The sequence below is a fragment of the Pleurodeles waltl genome, chromosome 3_1, assembly GCF_031143425.1.
Source record: "Pleurodeles waltl isolate 20211129_DDA chromosome 3_1, aPleWal1.hap1.20221129, whole genome shotgun sequence".
NCBI lineage: Eukaryota > Metazoa > Chordata > Amphibia > Caudata > Salamandridae > Pleurodeles > Pleurodeles waltl.
The window spans coordinates 154,829,981-154,848,894 of NC_090440.1; the positions used below are offsets into that span (position 1 = coordinate 154,829,981).

The following is an 18,914-nucleotide window of genomic DNA, read 5'->3' on the forward strand; positions in this document are numbered from 1 at the left end:
TCCCTATTCCCTCTATTCTGAGACTAGACATGGTATCCCTCATCCATCCCACTACACTGGGGCCTACCTAGGACACTGCAAGCCTTTCCCACCTCACCTGATTGGGAAATACCTAGACCACTCCCTTCAGGAGCACCCCCAAATGCCTCTTCAGACCCTCTGGTACTCACCCAGAGGTCTGCCTTCAGTGCAAATTCCCTGGTGTCAGAGAACTCACACTCCACCTGGTGTTGGCATAGCTCTGGAAAACAAGGACTGGACATATGCTCTCCATCAATCACATCACACAGTCCCTCACATGAGTTAACCAAACTAGCCTTCAACCAACCATCCAGCCTTGCAAAAGTGTCCCACATCACCCTCCTGAGACTGGTGAGACAGTACCTGACTGTCCCGACACTCAATCCACACCCTTCTGGGGTGTCTCCACCACTAGGAATATGACTCCCCAGGCCAGTTTTCCAATCCACCTCAGGGACCCTGCACACCACTGGAACTACCTCATACCCCTGAACCTCCTGAGGTCTGTAACCCCCTCCCTCAAGTTAAGCCCCAAGTCTCTGGGCATGTGCACTTCTTCCATACTGGACATAAAAAAGTTGCTGCCACCATCTGAACTGGACTCAGCCGTCATGGCTGTCAGCTTCCTCAATTGTAGCTTATGAGCCAAGAGCATCTTTTTCTCCACCAAGGCCAGCCTTTTCTCCTACATCTCCATTCTCATCTTAAGCTTCTCTAGCTCAAGCTGGTTTACCTTCCCTGCCTACCTGTCCTGCAGAGAGTCCAGGTGCAGGCAGAGGAAGTCTTTGATGGCCCTGAGACTTTAGAACAGGGGGCATGCTCAGTCCAAGCCTTTGGAGATTATTCACAAGCAGGAATGCACAACGAAATCCAGCCTTTGTCCCCTTTCCCAGGCAGAAGCAGCAACTGCAGGATATCCCAACAAAGCACAGTCACAGGCAGGGGCAGACCTTCTCCTCAGCTCTTCTCCTTGGCAGAGGTTCCTCTTGAAGCCAGAAATTATCTTGAAGAACTCTAAAATCTGGGGTTTTGAGTCCACTATTTATACCCCTTTCTGCCTTTGAAGTAGGCAAACTTCAAAGGAAAGTCTCTGTTGTTTACAGGATCCTACCTTGCCCGGAACAGGCCCTAGACATACACCACAGTCTCTGTATCCCTGTATGACCTATTGCCCTTTGAACAGGGTCTGAACATCCCAAGAGAATTTGGCTTGTGGTGCATGATTTAGAGGTAGCTGGTGGAAGAATCTGGTACCTTAGTATATTGAAGTTGTTAAAGATATTGCTAGTTTATGATGAGCAACAAGGGTAAAGCTCAAAAGGGAGATTACTGGTGGTTGTTGGATGAAAGTGAAGCTGTGGTTCCAGACGTTGGGTAGAGACTGAAATAAGTGTTACTTGTAGTGCGATTGGGAGCGATGAAACAGGCATATATAAAAGGGTGCCTAGGAATGAGTCCAAGAGTAGCACTGAAGGGGTTATGTCCAGTAGCTTAAATGGATCAGAGCCTGGTAATTATAGGAAATTGGGTTATTAGTTGAGAGGGGTGGAAGCCCCACTCAAATAATAAACACAACCCTTGTCAGGGTGGACCACAAAAGTCACTAAATAAATGTGTGCTTAATCTCTGGTAGCTTGGCGGGACAAAAGAAGTCAGGCTTAGCTTAGAGACAATGTGGAAAGTAGTTATGCTGCCCACAAACAGTAATAAAGTGAGAGCAGAATACTAGAAAAAAATCCCAATCCAGTTTAGACAAATAGAGTAAATTAAATAAATAAATAAAATGACACCAAAACATAAAAAAATCCAATAGTAGAACTGAAGATAAGAGTTTTTAAATCTTTAGGTGGAAATAGTGCCAAAAATAACAAAGCGTCACCTGTGGTTATTCGGTTGCACTAGACAATGGGAAAGTCGCATGTTCAAGGCGACTGCCTCTATTCCGCACAGAGTGGCATTCACATTGGCGAGTGCTGTTAGTAAGTCACTCTCCTCACACCTAGGCCTTCTTTGTTCCCACGTCTGGAAAGAATACACAACCCACAACAGGAGAACTATTCATAGTCATGTGACCAGGAAACTGGCAGGTCAAGCCTTGTGGGTGGTAGCTGCTGTAGCACAAAAGGCTGGTTGTCACTGGAGCTTCACTTTTACAGTTCATGCAGGCTCTTGGCGTGAAGGAGAGGTCTCACTCCAGTTTCATGTTGGCACTCATCGTGGATGGTCGCTGACTGGGTGAAGAGCGGGTCATGCTGGAGCTTCACATTGATAGTCGTTGCAGGCAGTTGACTCTTAGCGTAAGTAGATCACATTTTAGTCACAAGAATATCAAAACTTTTGTATCGTCTTTTTTTCTTCTAGAGGAGTACACTCTGATGCCAACGAAGGGTCCAAGAACTGGAGGGCGCCTCTTAGGGATCAGGAATCACTCCTGCAGAGGCCAGAAACAGGGCACTGGTAGGTCCAGTTGGTGCAACTCAGTTGGGCAGTTGTAGGCAGGCCTAAAGAAACTTGTTCTGTCCCTGTAGCTCAGATTACAGGCCAGCCAACTGACCTTTGAGAGCCTGGGTTCAACTCAAGCAAGTCTAATGTTTCTTCAGACAGCAGAGCAGTCCTTCCTCTGAATCTTCGACAGGTCCATGAATAATCTGATGCAAGGTTCTGCAGGTCCCATTTTTATACCTGATGCCAGTGTTTGTGTGACGGAATTCCCAGAACTACCCCAAAACTGGTTCCCTTCCTTTGGCTCCAAACTGTCTAGGGTAACAAAGGCAGGGGCTGGCCTGGTGTCAGGTTCCTGTATATTTGCTGCAGGCAGGGTAATTAGGCAGTTCACAGCTCCCGTCAAGGCAGTCCCCCAGCCATCCTTTCAGGAAGACCCACACCCTCAACAATGCCTTCTTTGTTCCAGCATCTGGAAAGAATACACAGCCCACAACAGGAGGGCCATTCATGGTCATGTGTCCCAGGACACTGACAGAAAGGCATAGTTTGTTTAGAAAATGCCAACTTTTGAAATGTGGCATTTTCAAAATCTTAGCTTAAAATCCGACTTTACCATTGAAAAAGATTCTGAATTACAATTAATTTGAGTGCAAACAGCAGTGCACATTTTGTTCCCAAACTGAAGTTAGCTCTTATTAAGCGTAATAAGGTAACACATTTGTTAGTCTATGGGAGAAAACAGGGAAAACAACTGTAGGAGCTTTTCAATGTCAGTAAAACATAAACCTACATTTCTTACCTTTTAAGTACCAAGCATCCTGTCCTAGGGCCTACCTTAGGGATGACAGGTGAGTTATAAAAAGGAAGGTTTAAGCCTGGCAAAAGGTTAATTTTGCCAGGTCAGTGGCAGTTTAAGATTGCAATATAGGCTGCAGTTATGGACCTGGGATATGTTTTAAAGTGCTACTTTAGTGAGTGGCACGATGTGGGTTCTACAGCCCAGTTGTAGCATTTAATTTACATGCCCTGGGTACATGTACTATCATTTACTAGGGACTGATAAGTAAATTATATGTGCCAGTTAAGTATGTGCCAACTTTAAGTTTAAAGGGGACAGAACAAGCACCTTCCTCATGGTTAGCAGGGGGAAAGTGCACTGAGTCCTAATGCCAACTAAAACAAGTTCAGCAGAAATCAGGGAGTAAAGGCAAAAAGTCTTTGGGAATACCATGTTAAGGATGCCAGGTCTAACACTTGTCTCCACTCCACCTGAAAGCAAGGCGAGCTACCCAGTCTCATGGGTGTTCCTATCTTTAACGCGGAAATACGTGAAAACACCATCAGCATTGGTGTGTTCAGTCCCAAGGTGAAGTTCCACTATTAGGTTTATTTCCTGTAGGGAGATGGACCACCTTAACAGTTCGGGATTCTGTCTTTTCATCTGCATCAGCAAGCTGAGAAATGTGTGTCCTGTCTAAACCTGGAAGTGAGTCCCAAATAAGTATGGTGTCCACTTCTTCAAAAACAAGACCACTGCAAAAGCGTCCCTTTCCATGGCAGTCCACCTCTGTTCCCTGGTGAGTAGCCTCCTGCTTATGAAGGCTGCAGATTGGTCCAAGCCCTCATTGTTTAGCTGTGAGAGCACAGCGTCAATGCCATGCTAAAGTGTCTGTGTTATGAACTTCTTGGAGAAGTGGGGCACCTTGAGCGCCTGTGCTGTGCACATTGCTTTCTTCAGAGTATGAAAAGCATTCTAGCACGCCTCTGTCCAGATCACCTCCTCAGGCTACTTATTAGAAATAAGCTGTCAATGAGGCAACAATGGTGCCATATCCTTGACAAACCTGTAGTAATCAGTGAGGCCCAAGAAGGCATTCATCTCTGTCTGCGCCTTGGTGTGGTTCTTGAGCCAGGATTCATGGCTTTAAGGGGCTGTACCTTGCCTCCACCAACTCAGTGATCCAAATACAAAACAGAGCCATGTTGTATCTGGCACTTATTGGCCTTGATAGTAAGGCCTGCCCTCTGCACGGCCTGAAGTGCTGCCAGGAGGTGAATCAGGTGGTCATCTTAGCTGGAGCTAAAGACTGCAGTATCGTCCCAGTAGGCAGCACTGAATTCCTCCAACTCAGGTAAGACCCGGTTGACCAACCTCCGAAAGGTAGTAGGGGAATTAATTAACCCAAAGAGCACCACTCTGAACTTGAAGTGGCCCTCTGGGGTGGAGAATGCAGATCTCTCCTTGACCCCTAAGTTAAGGCAATCCATCAGTACCCTGATGTCAAGTCAAATGAACTAAGTAATTTGGCAGGTCCAGTCTGGTCAATGAGCTTGTCTGCTTGGGGTGTATGTTAGTCTTGGCAACTGAGGTGAGCCCTCTGTAATCTACACAGAGTTCTGGTGTGGCCCAGAACCACTAGACTGTACCAAGTGATGATAGAGTGCTCAGTCACCTCTAACTCCAGCACTTCGGACACCTCATCCTTAATAATTGCTCTCACCTTGTCAGACAGCCTGTTAATTTTGTTTTTGACAGGCTTGCTGTTTTCTGGGTCTATATCATGGGTACTTCAATTGGTGAACCCCAGGTTCAGTGGGAAGAGCTCCAGCAAGTGGTGACAGACCCTATATTGCTCTGAGAGTCAGGGTAGGAGAAAGGACAACTCACTTCCACTAACCCATCCTGCTCCTTGAAAGACAGGAGGTCGGGGAGAGGCTTGATATCATCCTCCACACCATCATCTGTCATCAACACTAAGGTTACTTCGGACCTCTAAAAATGGAATATAAGGTGGTTTACATGAAGTACCCCTGTGGAGTTCCTGGATGTCTTGAAGTCCACCAAGTAGGTCACCTCCCCTTTCTGCTTTTTGACCACATAGGACCCAATCCTCAGGTCCTTTAAGGCCCAGGGCTCCACATGCCCCATAACGCACACCTGTTGGTAATCCACCACAGCGACCTTTTGGTCATACCAGTGCTTCATCACTTCCTGACTGGCTTCCACAATGTCAGTGGCTCCTTTCTGAAGCACTTCATCTGAGAGCTGAGTACCAACATATAGCTCTCTGCACCTTGTGGGGATTTCTTGGGAACTTCCTTTCCTTTCCTCCTTGACAGGACTCTGAAATCCATGACCAGGGTGGCCAAACAGAAGCTCAAAGGAACTGAACCCCATTCCTTTCATTCCTTTCTGAGCCACTTCCCTGTATGCAGAAAGAAGGAATGGCAAAAGTATGTCCTACTTATGCCTCATGGGTACTGGTAGGCTCAAATTTATGCCCTTTGGGTTGAGCCTTTCAACAACCCCATTTGTCTGGGGGAGATATGCTGTGGAGCACTTGTAGTTTACCCCACTCTCATCCCATATGGTCTTCATGTAGGCAGATATGAAGTTGATGCCTCCGTTGGACTCAACCTTCTTGGGGAAACCTGCAAATGGTAAATATTCCCATCATTGCCATGGCCACTGCAGTGCAGTCACCGTCCACAGAGGAAGGGACACCGGGTACTGGGTGGCATGGTCCACCAAGACTAGGATGAATCTGTCCCTTGGGCAGTCCTGATGTCCAAGAGCCCAACAATATCTATAGCCATCCTCTTAAAATGGGAGTGGAAGCAGGATGGCCTTTTGCTTTGCCTTTGACTTTCCACTGGTCTGGCAAGTGGAACAGGACCTGTTGAATGTATCTGAGATCATTGTTATCTAGGGAAAATAAAAGAATGTAACCACTTACCCCAGATGTCCAACCAGGGGTATGCCATGAGCCAGCCCAGTAGGAAGTCCTTGTAGCACTGGGGGGACCACAATGCACAGGTTGTTCCAGGCTCAGGAACCTTCGGCATACTATACAGGAGACCATTCTCCCATTTGACCAGGTGGTAACTAGAGGTGCCTGGGTCTTGGCTTGCCACCATAGCCCTCATGAGTAGGGATCTCCCTCTTCACTTGGCAGAATTCTGCCTGGGACAACCCCCTTCAGTTTGCCATCCAGCCAACTCAGGTATGTCTCCAAAGGCAGTAATGTCTTGCCATGTAGGGTCCGTGGTATCGTCCTCAGTATCCCCCGGACTGTGGGAATCTCAGGGGTAGGTTTCCCACACTCCCTGCCCTTTCTCTTTTTGCCAGGTCCCAGGACCATTTTTCTGGGCTCTAGGTGATCTTGACTTCCCTCTCAGACTCCCATTGACTGTGTGGTAGGTACACTCACTCAGGCAACTCTAACATCTCCAGGTGAGATTAGAGTTCCACCTAATTTCAGATGGTGTGTGTAGGAAAGTACCCTCTTTTTGGCATGGTTACCCCCACATTTTGCCTGCTGTGAGTGTGTTTGGACGCTGTTCATTGAAATCCTGCTAACCGGGACCCCAGTGACAGTGCTTTCTCCCTCTAAATGTGGTTGCTTAGGACTTAGCACACCCCACAACTGGCATATTGGTTCCCCCATATAAGTCCCTAGTATATGATACTTAGGTACCCAAGGCAATGGGGCACCAGGGGTTCCCCATTGGCTGCAGCACGTATTGTGCCACCCATGGGAGCCTATGTAAAATGTGCCTGCAGGCCTGCCATTGCAGCCTGCGTGAAAAGGTGCATGCGCCCTTTCACTTGGTACAGTTCACTGCACCAGGTCTCTGTAAGTCACCCCTATGGCAGGCCCTCCTACCCCAGAGGGGATAGTGCAGTTACCTGTGTGTGAGGGCACTCCTGCATGAGCAGAAGTGTCCCTAGGAACTCCAGCTCCATTTCCCTGGACTCTGTAAGTGCGGGAAATCAATTTTACCCGTGTACTGGACACTTGCATCATTTCTGGAACTCCTCTCCTGTGCCGAACTGCTGACTTTCTTCATCCACCATCGACTTGGTCCTGCATCCACAGAAGGGTGGGTAGTGGCTCCTGCCACAGCTGGACACTCCAACTCCAACTGAACTTGGTCCCCTTATTTTGCAGGCCCTTTTCCGTCAGGATCCACCTTTGGTTTCTTCCAGTCCTGTCTGGGTCTTGCACAGTCCTTTTTCAGAGTTCTCCTGTGGGTTTGGGAAAAAGACAGGTACTTACCTCTTCTCTCCTGGTTGCTGGGGGGCACCCTGGTACTTACCTTTTGGGGTTCCTAGTTCCTCCAGCTCCCGTCTACTGATTCCATTTACTTGGGTGGGGGGCAGCCTTTCGCATTCCACTTACTTAGTATTGGTTTGTTCTCCCCCTAGGGCCTTCACTATTTACTATTGTTTTTACTATCTGCTATTGCTTTCTATGCAAATCACTGACTTCTAATGTGTACATATTAGTATGTTTACTTACCTCCTATTGGAGTATTGCCTATTCAGTAGTTTAGTATTTCTTTTTCTATAATGAAATGCCTTTATTTTTGTAACTCTGTGTTGTTCTTTCATGTGTGTAAGTGCTGTGTGACTTTAGTGGTATTGCCTAAGCTTTGCATGTCTCCTAGATAAGTCTTGGCTGCTCATCCATAGCTACCTCTAGAGAGCCCTGGCTTCCTAGAAACTTTGTACACCTCACTAATAGGGGATACCTGGATCTGGTATAAGGTGATAACACCATAGGTGCTCACCACACACAAGGCCAGCTTCCTGCAGTGTGCTGCATGTCATTCCAAGCGGACACACCACAGGCGTAGCTGGACTCACTGCTACTCTTAAGGAACCTGAGACCCCCATTCAAAGGGAACTAGAGCCACTGAATAGTGGCTTACCTGATTGTCTGCTGTCACAGCCTGGTGTACCACATCAGGGACTACTTACTCTGAAGACAACCAATGTCATCCAGCAGTACTCATATTGGCTTCTTTGTCTCGCAGAGCCTCCACCGTCTGCTTATAGATGCTGACCCTTTGCCTGTACTTCTTGGTATTATCAGGCAAAAACTAAGGTAACCTCCCCACCATTAACTGAGGCAGTCTTGATCCTGAGCACTATTCCCATCACCAATCCAGGGCCAATGGAAGGCTGCTTCCTTTTCTTGCAGTTGAGGTCACCTTCAGAGTGCCCATATCAGTAGCATTCATGGCACTTGTGTGTAAAGTGGCCTGAGGGCTTCTTCTCATGGAATTTCCTTTCTTTTGTTCAGGATGGGTCTGGGAATCCTTCCCCTGAAAACTCTTTTGGGGGGCCTTGAGAGAACTGTTTAGGATTACCTATGTCGCTCTCTCTTTCTTCTGATGGGAACGCTGTCCACCCTTTTTGGTGACACCCTGAGGTGTCTCTTGGACACTGATGCTGATTCAGCAGTCTGGCTCCTTTGCAAGCTACTTGGAGACAGTGAACATGGTATCTATGAGATGTTGGCACAAGTCTGTGAAGCAGTTAGGGCCAGATGTAGCAAAGGGTTTAGTGCAATAGGCAAGACTGCTGGTGACTTTCCACCACAACGATGGCGGACAGCTGCCAGCACTCATAGTATGGCGGTCTGCAGACTGCTAGCACTGGCTTTAAAGGTCAGGGAAATTGACCGCCAAAGTCAAAATGAGGGCCTGAATGTGTTCATATGTTGTGTAAGTCTTTCTTTAGGTGTAAATGGTATTGCAGAATATAAATCTTGGACAGGTTGTCAGACGAGGGGTTTGTCTTTGGGTGAGAAGGAGGTTGGAAAGACTTCTTGAGGTGTTTAATTTCACAGTACATATTCTGCTATTATTCTTCTTTTCTGTAATCAATATGCAAGAGTAAGACACCAAGAATTTAGTGGTTTGTAAGAAGGGTGATGGAATAACCATATATTATAAGGGATAATGTACAAGGGACAATGTACCCCCTGCTGTACATTTTAAAGATATTGCAAGTCACCTCAGAGTACCATGCATACTAGATGAACTCCGCATTCAGCCTCGTTCCTCTACATGGTCATAGAGCTGCACTGTGACTCGTAACATACTTATAATGTATGAAAAAGTCTACTTTAACCAAATTAGTGCGGGCGACGGCCACTGGCCGATGCCCACACTACCTCCCTGGTGTGAGTCATGACCAGTGGCAGACACCAGAGAGGGGGTTAAAAAAATCCACCAATGCAGTGCATCAGAGGATTTTTATTTAATTAAAAAAACCCTGGAGACATGGAAGATCTTCCGTGCCTCCCCCTGAACCCTCATCCGCCCCTTTGTGAAGCATGCTGGTGTCACTGTTTGTTTTCTCCACCAGAGCAGGAAGCGGCCTTGCAGCCGCTTCCTGCTCCAGTGGGGAAAGTCGGCCCAAACCGCCTTCCCTACGTTAGGGAAGGCCTCATTTGAAAGGGGAGACTCTCCTTTTTTCAAACGAGGCCTTCCTGAACCGGTTTCCTGGCCCTTGATCGCAGCGGATACTGGCTTCTTGAATGTATGTTTTATTTTAAGAGGTGGTGTTGGGGGCTCAGAAAGAGTTTTATTTATCGGCTTTCTGAGGGAGCCTGACCCTCTTAGCATGCCAGACTGCATTTTCATCATAGGGCTGTGTATTTTTGAAGAGCCCTCAGATGACTTTTTTGGAGGTTCCTGAATATCTGAGCCTTCATTTTGCCTCTTAACAGGTGTCTTCATGATGGAGACAGAAGATGAGGCACTGTCCTTGTCAGAGGCTGTATGGCCAGATTTATCTTTTTGAAGCCACAAAAGAAGACAACCCTCTCTGTCGTTTAAAGTCTTTGTAGAACATTTTCTACAGATCATGCTGTCTTTGGTCTTGTGACTTGGGTATAAGCAGTATATGCAATCATCATGTAATCTCTTTTTCAGGTAGGTTGCACAGGATCTAAAAAGTCCCTTTTTTGTTGCTTCAGACATGGCAGCCAGTTTGAAGCACCAGAGGAAGAGATATAGGCCCTCATTATGACCCTGGCGGTCTGCAGTAGTATGGCTGGAAGTACTGCCAACAGGCTGTCGGTACTTTCCGCCATATTATGATATTGGTGGAGCCGCCGGGCTGGAGGTATCCATCTCCAGCCCGGGGGCCGTCACTGTACTGCTGGCAGGATTATGACCACTCCTACCGCCATGGTTTTCGTGGCTTCCTTACTGCCACGAAAACAATGGCGGTAGGCACTATCAGTGACAGGGAATCCCTTCCCTAATAGGGGTCTCCCCCCTCTCTTTACAGTTTCCCCCCTACCCCACCTCTCCAAAGCACCCCACCCCCTTCTACGTTCAAGCCCCCCTTTCACATGCACACACATACACACACCCTTTACCCACACACAGACACGCAGGCACGAAACACAACATACACGCACTCACATCCCCACACATGCACACTCGCATCCAACACTACACACACACACACGCATCCACGCACACACAAACATACACACACACGCCCCCACACACACACAACACCCCCAATCCACTCCCTTGTCGGAGACCCAATTTACCTGTGTTCAGGGGGTCCTCCGGCAGGCGACAGGATGGGGCACTGCTGCCACCAGCTTCGTCCGCCAGCAAAACACGGCCAGGCCGTATTATGGGTCATAATACGGCTGGCAGCAGTCTACTGGCATGGCACTGCTGGTGGCAGCAGGGCCACCTTACCGCCATCCACCGGCATGGCCATAATACAGCACATGGCTGGTAGCCGTGGCAAGGGTCTTTTGGCGGCCGTCGCCACGGCGGTAGGCGTTTTTTACAGCTATTGTCAAAATGAGGGCCATAAACTCCTAAGTCCCAGGGAAAGAGTGTCTGAGAGAAAATTTTAGCAGAGCTCAAAAGGAGACTCCTCAGCACGACGTGCAGTGGAAAATCTGAGGGAAGGCAGTTTCTCACAGGAGGCTTCTAGAGGGTGGTGCAGCCTGATTGGTTGACATTTTGAGTTTGGGTCTTTTTTACAAAATGACTGTGATATGTTACTAAGCTAAAGGCCTAATGCATGTATACATATAAGCATATCTTACGTATTACACCGGAGACTCCCATCTCGACGACGGAGAAGTATTCAAGCATGTGAATATATGAAAGTTTCCAATACTGGAGAACTGCAGTTACAGGAAAGTAACTTATTTCTTTTCTTGCATATCTGTCACACAAGCTACAGGAATATGCTGGAATTCACAAAATTCCTACCACCCAGTGTTTCCCCACCTGTCCTGATAAAAACACTACCCCACTTAAGTGCCTGTACCTAGTGCCTGCGTCAGGAATGGATCACCCCAGGGTCAACAGGTGCCCTCATGTAAGGACCAACATTGACCTTTGTGTGATCTATTCCTGACACAGGCACTAGGCCTACCCACACAAGTGAGGTACCATTTTTATCGGGAGACTTGAGGGAATGTTGGGTGGAAGGACATTTGTGGCTCCTCTCAGATTCCAGAACTTTGTATCACCGAAATGTGAGGAAAAAGTGTTTTTCTTTTTTTTTTTGCCAACTATTGAAGTTTGCAAAGGATTCTGGGTAACAGAACCTGGTGAGAGTACCACAGGTTTCCCCATTCTGGGTTCCCCTAGGTGCCTAGTTTTAAAAAAATGCACTGGGTTGTTAGGTTTTCCTAGGTCCCAGCTGAGCTAGAGACCAAAATCCACAGCTAGGCACTTTACAAAAACACACTTCAGTTTTCAATGTAAAAATTTGATGTATCCATGTTGTGTTTTGGGGCGTTTCCTGTCGCGGGCACTAGGCCTACCAACACAAGTGAGATACCATTTTTATTGGGAGACATGGAAAAATGCTGGGTGGAAGGAAATTTGTGGCTCCTCTCAAATTCCAGAACTTTCCATCACCAAAATGTGAGGAAAAAGTGTTTTTTTTGCCACATTTTGAGGTTTGCAGAGGATTTTGGGTAACAGAACCTGGTGAGAGACCCATAAGTTACACCAGTCTGAATTCCCCTAGATGTCTAGTTTTAAAAAATGGCCCTGGTTTCCCTAAGTGCTGGCTAAGTTAGAGGCCAAAGACCACAGCTAGGCACTTGGCAAAAAACAGGTTAGTTTTCTTTGCGAAAATGTGATGTGTTCTCATTGTGTTTTGGGGCTTTTCCTGTCGCGGGCACTAGGCTTACCCACACAAGTGAGGTACCATTTGTATCGGGAGACTTGGGAGAATGCTGGGTGGAAGGAAGTTTGTCGCTCTTTTCATATTCCAGAACTCTGCAGCACCGAAATGTGAGGGAAAAGTGTTTTATTTGCCAAATCGTGAGGTTTACAAAGGATTCTGGATAACAGAACCTGGTGAGAACCCCACAAGTCACCCCGTCCTGGATTCCTCTAGGTGTCTGGTTTAAAAAATGTACAGTTTTGGTAGGTTTCCCTAGGTGCCGGCTGAGTTAGAGGCCAAAGACCACAGCTAGGCACTTTCCAAAAAACACGTCACATTTCAATGTAAAAATTTGATGTGTCCATGTTGCGTTTCCTGTCACGGGCAGTAGGCCTACCCACACAAGTGAGGTACCATTTTTATCAGGAGACTTGGAGGAACACAGAATAGCACAACAAGTGTTATTGCCCCTTGTCTTTCTCTACATTTTTTCCTTCCAAATGTAAGACAGTGTGTAAAAAACACGTCTTTTGAGAAATGCTCTGTAACTCACATGCTAGTATGGGGACCCCAGAATTCAGAGATGTGCAAATAACCACTGGTTCTCAACACCTTATCTTGTGCCCACTTTGGAAATACAAAGGTTTCCTTGATACCTATATTTCAGTCTTTATATTTCACCAAATGAATTGCTGTATAACCGGTATGCGATAAAAACCCATTGCAAGGTGCAGCTCATTTATTGGCTCTGGGTACCTAGGGTTCTTGATGAACCTACAAGCCCTACATATCCCCGCAACCAGAAGAGACCAGCAGACGTAACAGTATATTGCTTTTGAAAATTTGACATCAAAGGAAAAAATTACAGAGTAAAACATGGAGAGAAATGGCTGTTTTTTCAGCTCAATTTCAATATATTTTTAATTTAGCTGTTATTTTCTGTAGGAAAACCTTGAAGTATCTACACAAATGACCCCTTGCTGAATTCAGAATTTTGTATTCTTTTCAGAAATGTTTAGCTGTCCGGAATCCAGCATTTGTTTCACACCCTTTTCAGTCACTAACTTGAAGGAGGCTCAAAGCACAAAAAATAGTAAAAATGGGATATGTCCCAGTAAAATGTCAAAATTGTGTTGAAAAATGTGGTTTTCTGATTCAAGTCTGCCTGTTCCTGAAAGCGGGAACGCTGGTGATTTAAGCACCACAAACCCTTTGTTAATGCCATTTTCAGGGGAAAAACACATGCTTTATTCTGCAGCCCTTTTCCCCGTTTTTTGGAAACAAACAAAATGTTTGCAGTCTTTTGGCTCATTTCTTGGTCTCCTCCAGGGGAACCTACAAACTATGGGTACCTTCAGAATCTCTAGGATGTTGGGAAAAAGGATGCATTTTTGGCATGGATAGCTTATGTGGGCAAAAAGGTATGAAGGCCTAAGTGTGAACTACCCAAACAGCCATAAAAGCGCTCAGCACTTTTTTTTGGGGGGGGGGGGGGGGCGGGGAGGGTGATATGGCCCAGCAGCTAAGTGGTGAATCTACATATTTTTGCTTTAGTATAAATTACAGTGTCTGAAGAGAGTTCTGACCATGTCCCTGAGAACATGAGGCTCAGAAACATAGGGTTTAATGTCAATAAAACCCAAAGATAGAAATTGTTACATTAACTCAATAGTACTGCCAAGTATACAAAGAAAAGATCCTGGTTTTAAGGTTCTATGTGTTTCTACAGCTGTGTGATTTGTATTTCCTGTCTTTTTCTTCTTTAAAATATGTGCATCTGCCCATTGATTTTTCTGTTTTTCAGAGCAGTTTTTGCACATGTGCTTTTGACGTGGTTATGCTCTTTCAGGGAATGGCAGTTGTTAGAGGTGGAAACCTATTTCTGTTTGCCCTCAATATCTGTTTTATTAATAATGTGCCTCAAACAGGACAAGAGTACTTTGAGGCACTTGGCTGTAAAGACTTTAAGAGGCCTGCTATCTTATCTTCTGTTTTTAAGAAGTTGACTGTCTGCACCTGCTTCAAAGATGTCTTCAACACCCATTTAATCAACCCCCCTCAGGGTAGCAGCCACCCCTGCACCCCTCACTGGCTAGCAGTCACACACTACTGATATCACTTCGCACTGTGTAAAAGTATTGGAGCACTAACAACACTCACATCATTCACAAATTAGGCTTGAGGCAGAGAGATTTGGTGTTGCCAGGAATTACTTTGTCACAGGCTCACCATCGCTTCCCTTCCTACAGCTGCTGCTTTCATATTCTGCCCCATCTCTCCAGTGCGGAATGATCCTTAAGAATCCAGGAGGAACCCATCCGTACTTGAAACAAGCCTAAGACCCTCTGCTATATTGGAGGCCGTCATCAATCTCCAGTAAAACAAACACAAGGAACAGCAAAGAGAAGTAAATCTGGCTTACAAATGAAAATGCAAGTTAGAACTTTTGGCCTTGCCTATCCTTGTTAGACTTGTGTTTTAATTTGTTGAACTTTATCTTTGCATTTATTGGATGAGTTTGCATACTGTTTAATGATCTGTTTGATTGGTTTACAAGGCACATGGCAATGTCTACTTTTTTTTACATGAGACGACAGGTGAAAGAAAATGTGTAATAGACAGGAAGTTGTTCTCCCCTTTTCTCTGGCAGCAGTCATAATAATAAACTCTCACTACAATTGTTAACAAGAAATTGCTGAAGCCAATAGGCTTCACCTTAAAAAGGCGATTTGCTAGTTGTTAGCTTTGCCATTGCTTGCTTCTATTGGCGATATCAAAAATGTTAATTAATAAATGGGTACCAGTGAGTCACAATGCAGACTGCCACAAGCATCTTGGAATGTTTTTTCTTTATGAGAAAAATCATTTCAACATGGCCAACAATACTTCACAATGCATTCAAATGCTTGGGCGGCCATCTTGGAATGTTTTTTTTCATGAGAAAATGTATTGCAAGGTGACAGTTAGTGTTTGACAACACATGTAGATGCATGGATGTCCATTTTGGAATGTTGTTTCTAATTAAGAAGAAGCATTCCAAGAGCATTGTAATGTAGCTTAAGCCATTTTAGCATTCTTAGTTAACAGTTAACACTTTATCATCACATTATGGCTATCTCCCATTCTAGAACTATAAATGTTAAACAATGTATATACTGGAGTGCATAAAGAAAGAAGTAAATTAATTAGTAGCAGTGTGCAGCTGCCAGGCCTTCACAAAAAGTAAAACATTTGTTTAAGGAGTTTCTCTAAGTGTTACCCTATTATTTCCAACACATCTTTAGGAATGTTTGTTAGATCTAGATTGTAAGGACAGTGGGGATGGGGCCGAACATCTAATTTTAGCACTTCCAGACAAAGTGTCATAAGGAAAGAATGGAGAACTAGCTATTGCTACTATAATCTCTACAGTTCGCTGATAAGCTAAGGGAAAGTCATTACATACAGAAAGCAGATTTAAAGAATGTATCTGATCTAGCTGTGATGCTGTTATCTCCAACTTGTCTGGAAATGTTTGTTGATCTCCAAAGATTTAAAGAAAAGAGGCTAGGGCTGAACATATTTTCCTCTGTTATTTCTCTGTCATCTTCTCCTGGAAAAGAGGTATAATAAGGTTTCTATTGTTTTCTAGATGCAGGGAAGAGGATGCAGCAATTTATCAAGCGTCCGCCAGAAACAGCAAAGGCATAGTATCCTGTTCTGGTGTTTTAGAGGTTGGAACCATGACTGAGTATAAAATACACCAGAGATGGTTTGCCAAACTTAAGCGAAAAGCCGAAGCCAAAATGCGCGAAATAGAACAAAGTAGAAGGCGTGACAAAGAAAATGTGTTGGATAAGTTGAGAGCACTGAGCCCTGAAAGGTTTCAGCGAAAGAGAAGATTCTCAGCTGAAGACAGTAAAAAGTCACCTGCTTTGGTGAACAAAGAGGATGTAATCAAGGTCCATATACCAGATTCTACAACCAGGTTAAAGGTAGATGTTGCTGAGTCAGGCAAGGAACAGCTGATAAATGGAGAGAGTGAATTTGCAAATGAAATTTTGTCAAGACAAACTGGAGAAATTACCACAAATGGATATGTCTCATCAGAGAATCTAGAAGAGGATGGAAAGGAGTTCCTTGCATATGTGTGTGAGACTGTGGAGATAATCACCAAAAAGCCTACAGATAAAGAGTCAACTGCTAAAAAGAAAAAGAAAGAGGATGCATCTGCTGTAATCCCCTTAAAACAAGATGAAAAGTCAAGTGTAGTAGTTACGCAAAAGATTCAAGGCCCAAACCCTGCTCCAATCAGGTCTCCGTTTTCAGCAGCTCCTCCTAAGAATCAAGCTGATGAGAAAATGGAGGTTGAAAAGACATCAGCTGTACAAGTAAAAAGTGCCACATCATCTCCAAAGTTTCCTAAAATTACATTTGTAAGGGATACTAAAAGGAATAAGGATGCTGAAATACTTAAAAAGAAAGATCCTGAAGTCTGTAATGCTCCAGTGTGTTCTGTGCCCTCAAAGGAAGAAGGCTACTTTTCTCTGCGAGATATGTATTTAGAAAACACAGTGCTGCCAGCAGAAGAAAAGAAAACTCCTCCAATTCCAGTTCGCAGTAAGGCAAAAGCTGATTACCAGGGCTTAAAATTTCCAAAAGAAAAGCCACCTGAAACCTCAAGACAAGAAGGTCCAGTTGTAACTCACAAACATGCCCCAGGACAAAAAGAAAAATCTACTAGACATGAAGTTCAGGCAGAGCGCACAACAGGCGTAAAGTTAAAGCAAATTGATGGAAAATCTTTATATACTGATTCCAAAAGCATGGAGTTGAAAAAACAAAGCAAAGTATCTGAATCGGACCCTGAGATTCAGCGTTCTCCCCCTTTACAGAAAAGGCCAGCACCAGGCAAGAGTGGGTTACAAAGCAATTCAGCCTTGATGCCCTCTGTTACACATTCTGGAGAATCACATAAATTGGAGATTATTCAATCAGATGATCAGCTTCTCCTCAAAACAGTTGCAGCTAAACAGCAGAATGTACCTTCATCAGAAAAAGATAACCTTAAGGATTTTCCTGAAATATGCAAAGAACAGCTGGATGTTGAAACACCTAGCGAGGTAAGTTATACCACAATCTAATGTCATAGGAACGGTTTAAAATATTTTCTTCACTGTAATGGATCATCTGAGCTTCTTGGGCTACACCTCTTAATGAACATTTTAAAGGATGACATAGTGTTCGTTGTGGTCCCTCATAGCAAAGGAAGGGTATACGTCCTCTGCTCCCTTGCTAAAACGTGCTGTACAGTGGAACTCCCTATTTGGCCTATTTAACTTCAATATAAGTCCATTGTAGATTATGCTCTGAATGCACTTGTATCACGAAAGGTTGAATATCATGTGGGTCACAGTTTTTATTTACACCACCCACATATATGACAAAAGTATATATCTGCCGAAAGCACCACTGAGCTCTGGCTGGGATGCAGCTTAGTAACACATAACATGGAAAAGTTCCTATTTTTTATTTATTAATAAGCCACCCCTGAAGCATACCTTCTGTGCCCATAAGGTGTGTAAAAAAATATTTCTTCACAGTGGCCGAAGTCCTAAAATCAATAACTACGTTAGCTACATTTCTCATAAGACAGGCATAGGTGTTATTAAAATATTTAATTCTATATCTCTGCTTGTGAAAATGCTATAAAAGGTGTTCAAAGTTATTTCCCTCTTAATTTTCAAAATCTGATTTAGTTATAAACTCAGTTTTTTGATCACTTGAGTGAAAAACAAACTTTAAAAATGTACTTTAAACTGTATGAGCGTGTGCTCGCTTAAAACCACACCTGGCACTCATCATACCTCCAGAGCTGGAATAAAGAACTTTAGCTGGTATGGTTAACAACCTTAGTTCAGAAGACAGTGGCCTCCCTCAGCCCAGAAAGGACAAAGTGATATTAACTGCTGACCAATTAGTTGGGATCAGCTATCTAGAAGTGGACAGTTGGAAGAAAAGAGGACAGTCTTAGCACTACCTCTTTAGTCATCCCCAGAAAAAATAAGATAACAGTAGATAGCAATGTCTATGAATCATTCTAAGTGGTAGTTCTCAGGCAGTGCATCCTCATTTTGATGGATTAGAACTGTAGTAATGTAGCCCATTGAAATTCAGTCGACTTTGTTTTGCCCGTTAGTGTGTTTACTATCTTCTCCATACCTTTTGTATGCCATATGTTAAATAGCTAATCCCTAACATGTGGAGATCTGCCTTTGTTCAATAGCACAGTTATTATCTAGCCGCTCAGAGAAACAGAAGGTTCATCTTACCCTTTTTAGGGTACAGCAGGTATTTTTGGGGTTTGGACTCATGCTGTCAGCCTAGGGATTTAAACTTAGAATATGCTGGCCACATTGTTTATGATCTCCTGCCAGTAATATTTCAATTTGGGGTATTCCCAACAAATATGTATTAGAGTATCATTTCATATTGCAACCTCGCCAACATTTCA

The 18,914-nt window shown here is 44.6% G+C and overlaps 1 protein-coding gene across 2 annotated transcripts in view; it reads left to right on the top strand.

Moving 5' to 3' along the window:
- ALPK3 (alpha kinase 3) overlaps positions 1 to 18,914 on the top strand; it is a 996,430-nt gene that overhangs the window by 254,064 nt on the left and 723,452 nt on the right. For both annotated transcript variants that reach the window (XM_069222021.1, XM_069222022.1), the window contains one exon: positions 16,053 to 17,523. In XM_069222021.1, the coding sequence (XP_069078122.1) occupies positions 16,053 to 17,523 (1,471 nt within the window). The remainder of the gene's footprint in view (positions 1 to 16,052; positions 17,524 to 18,914) is intronic.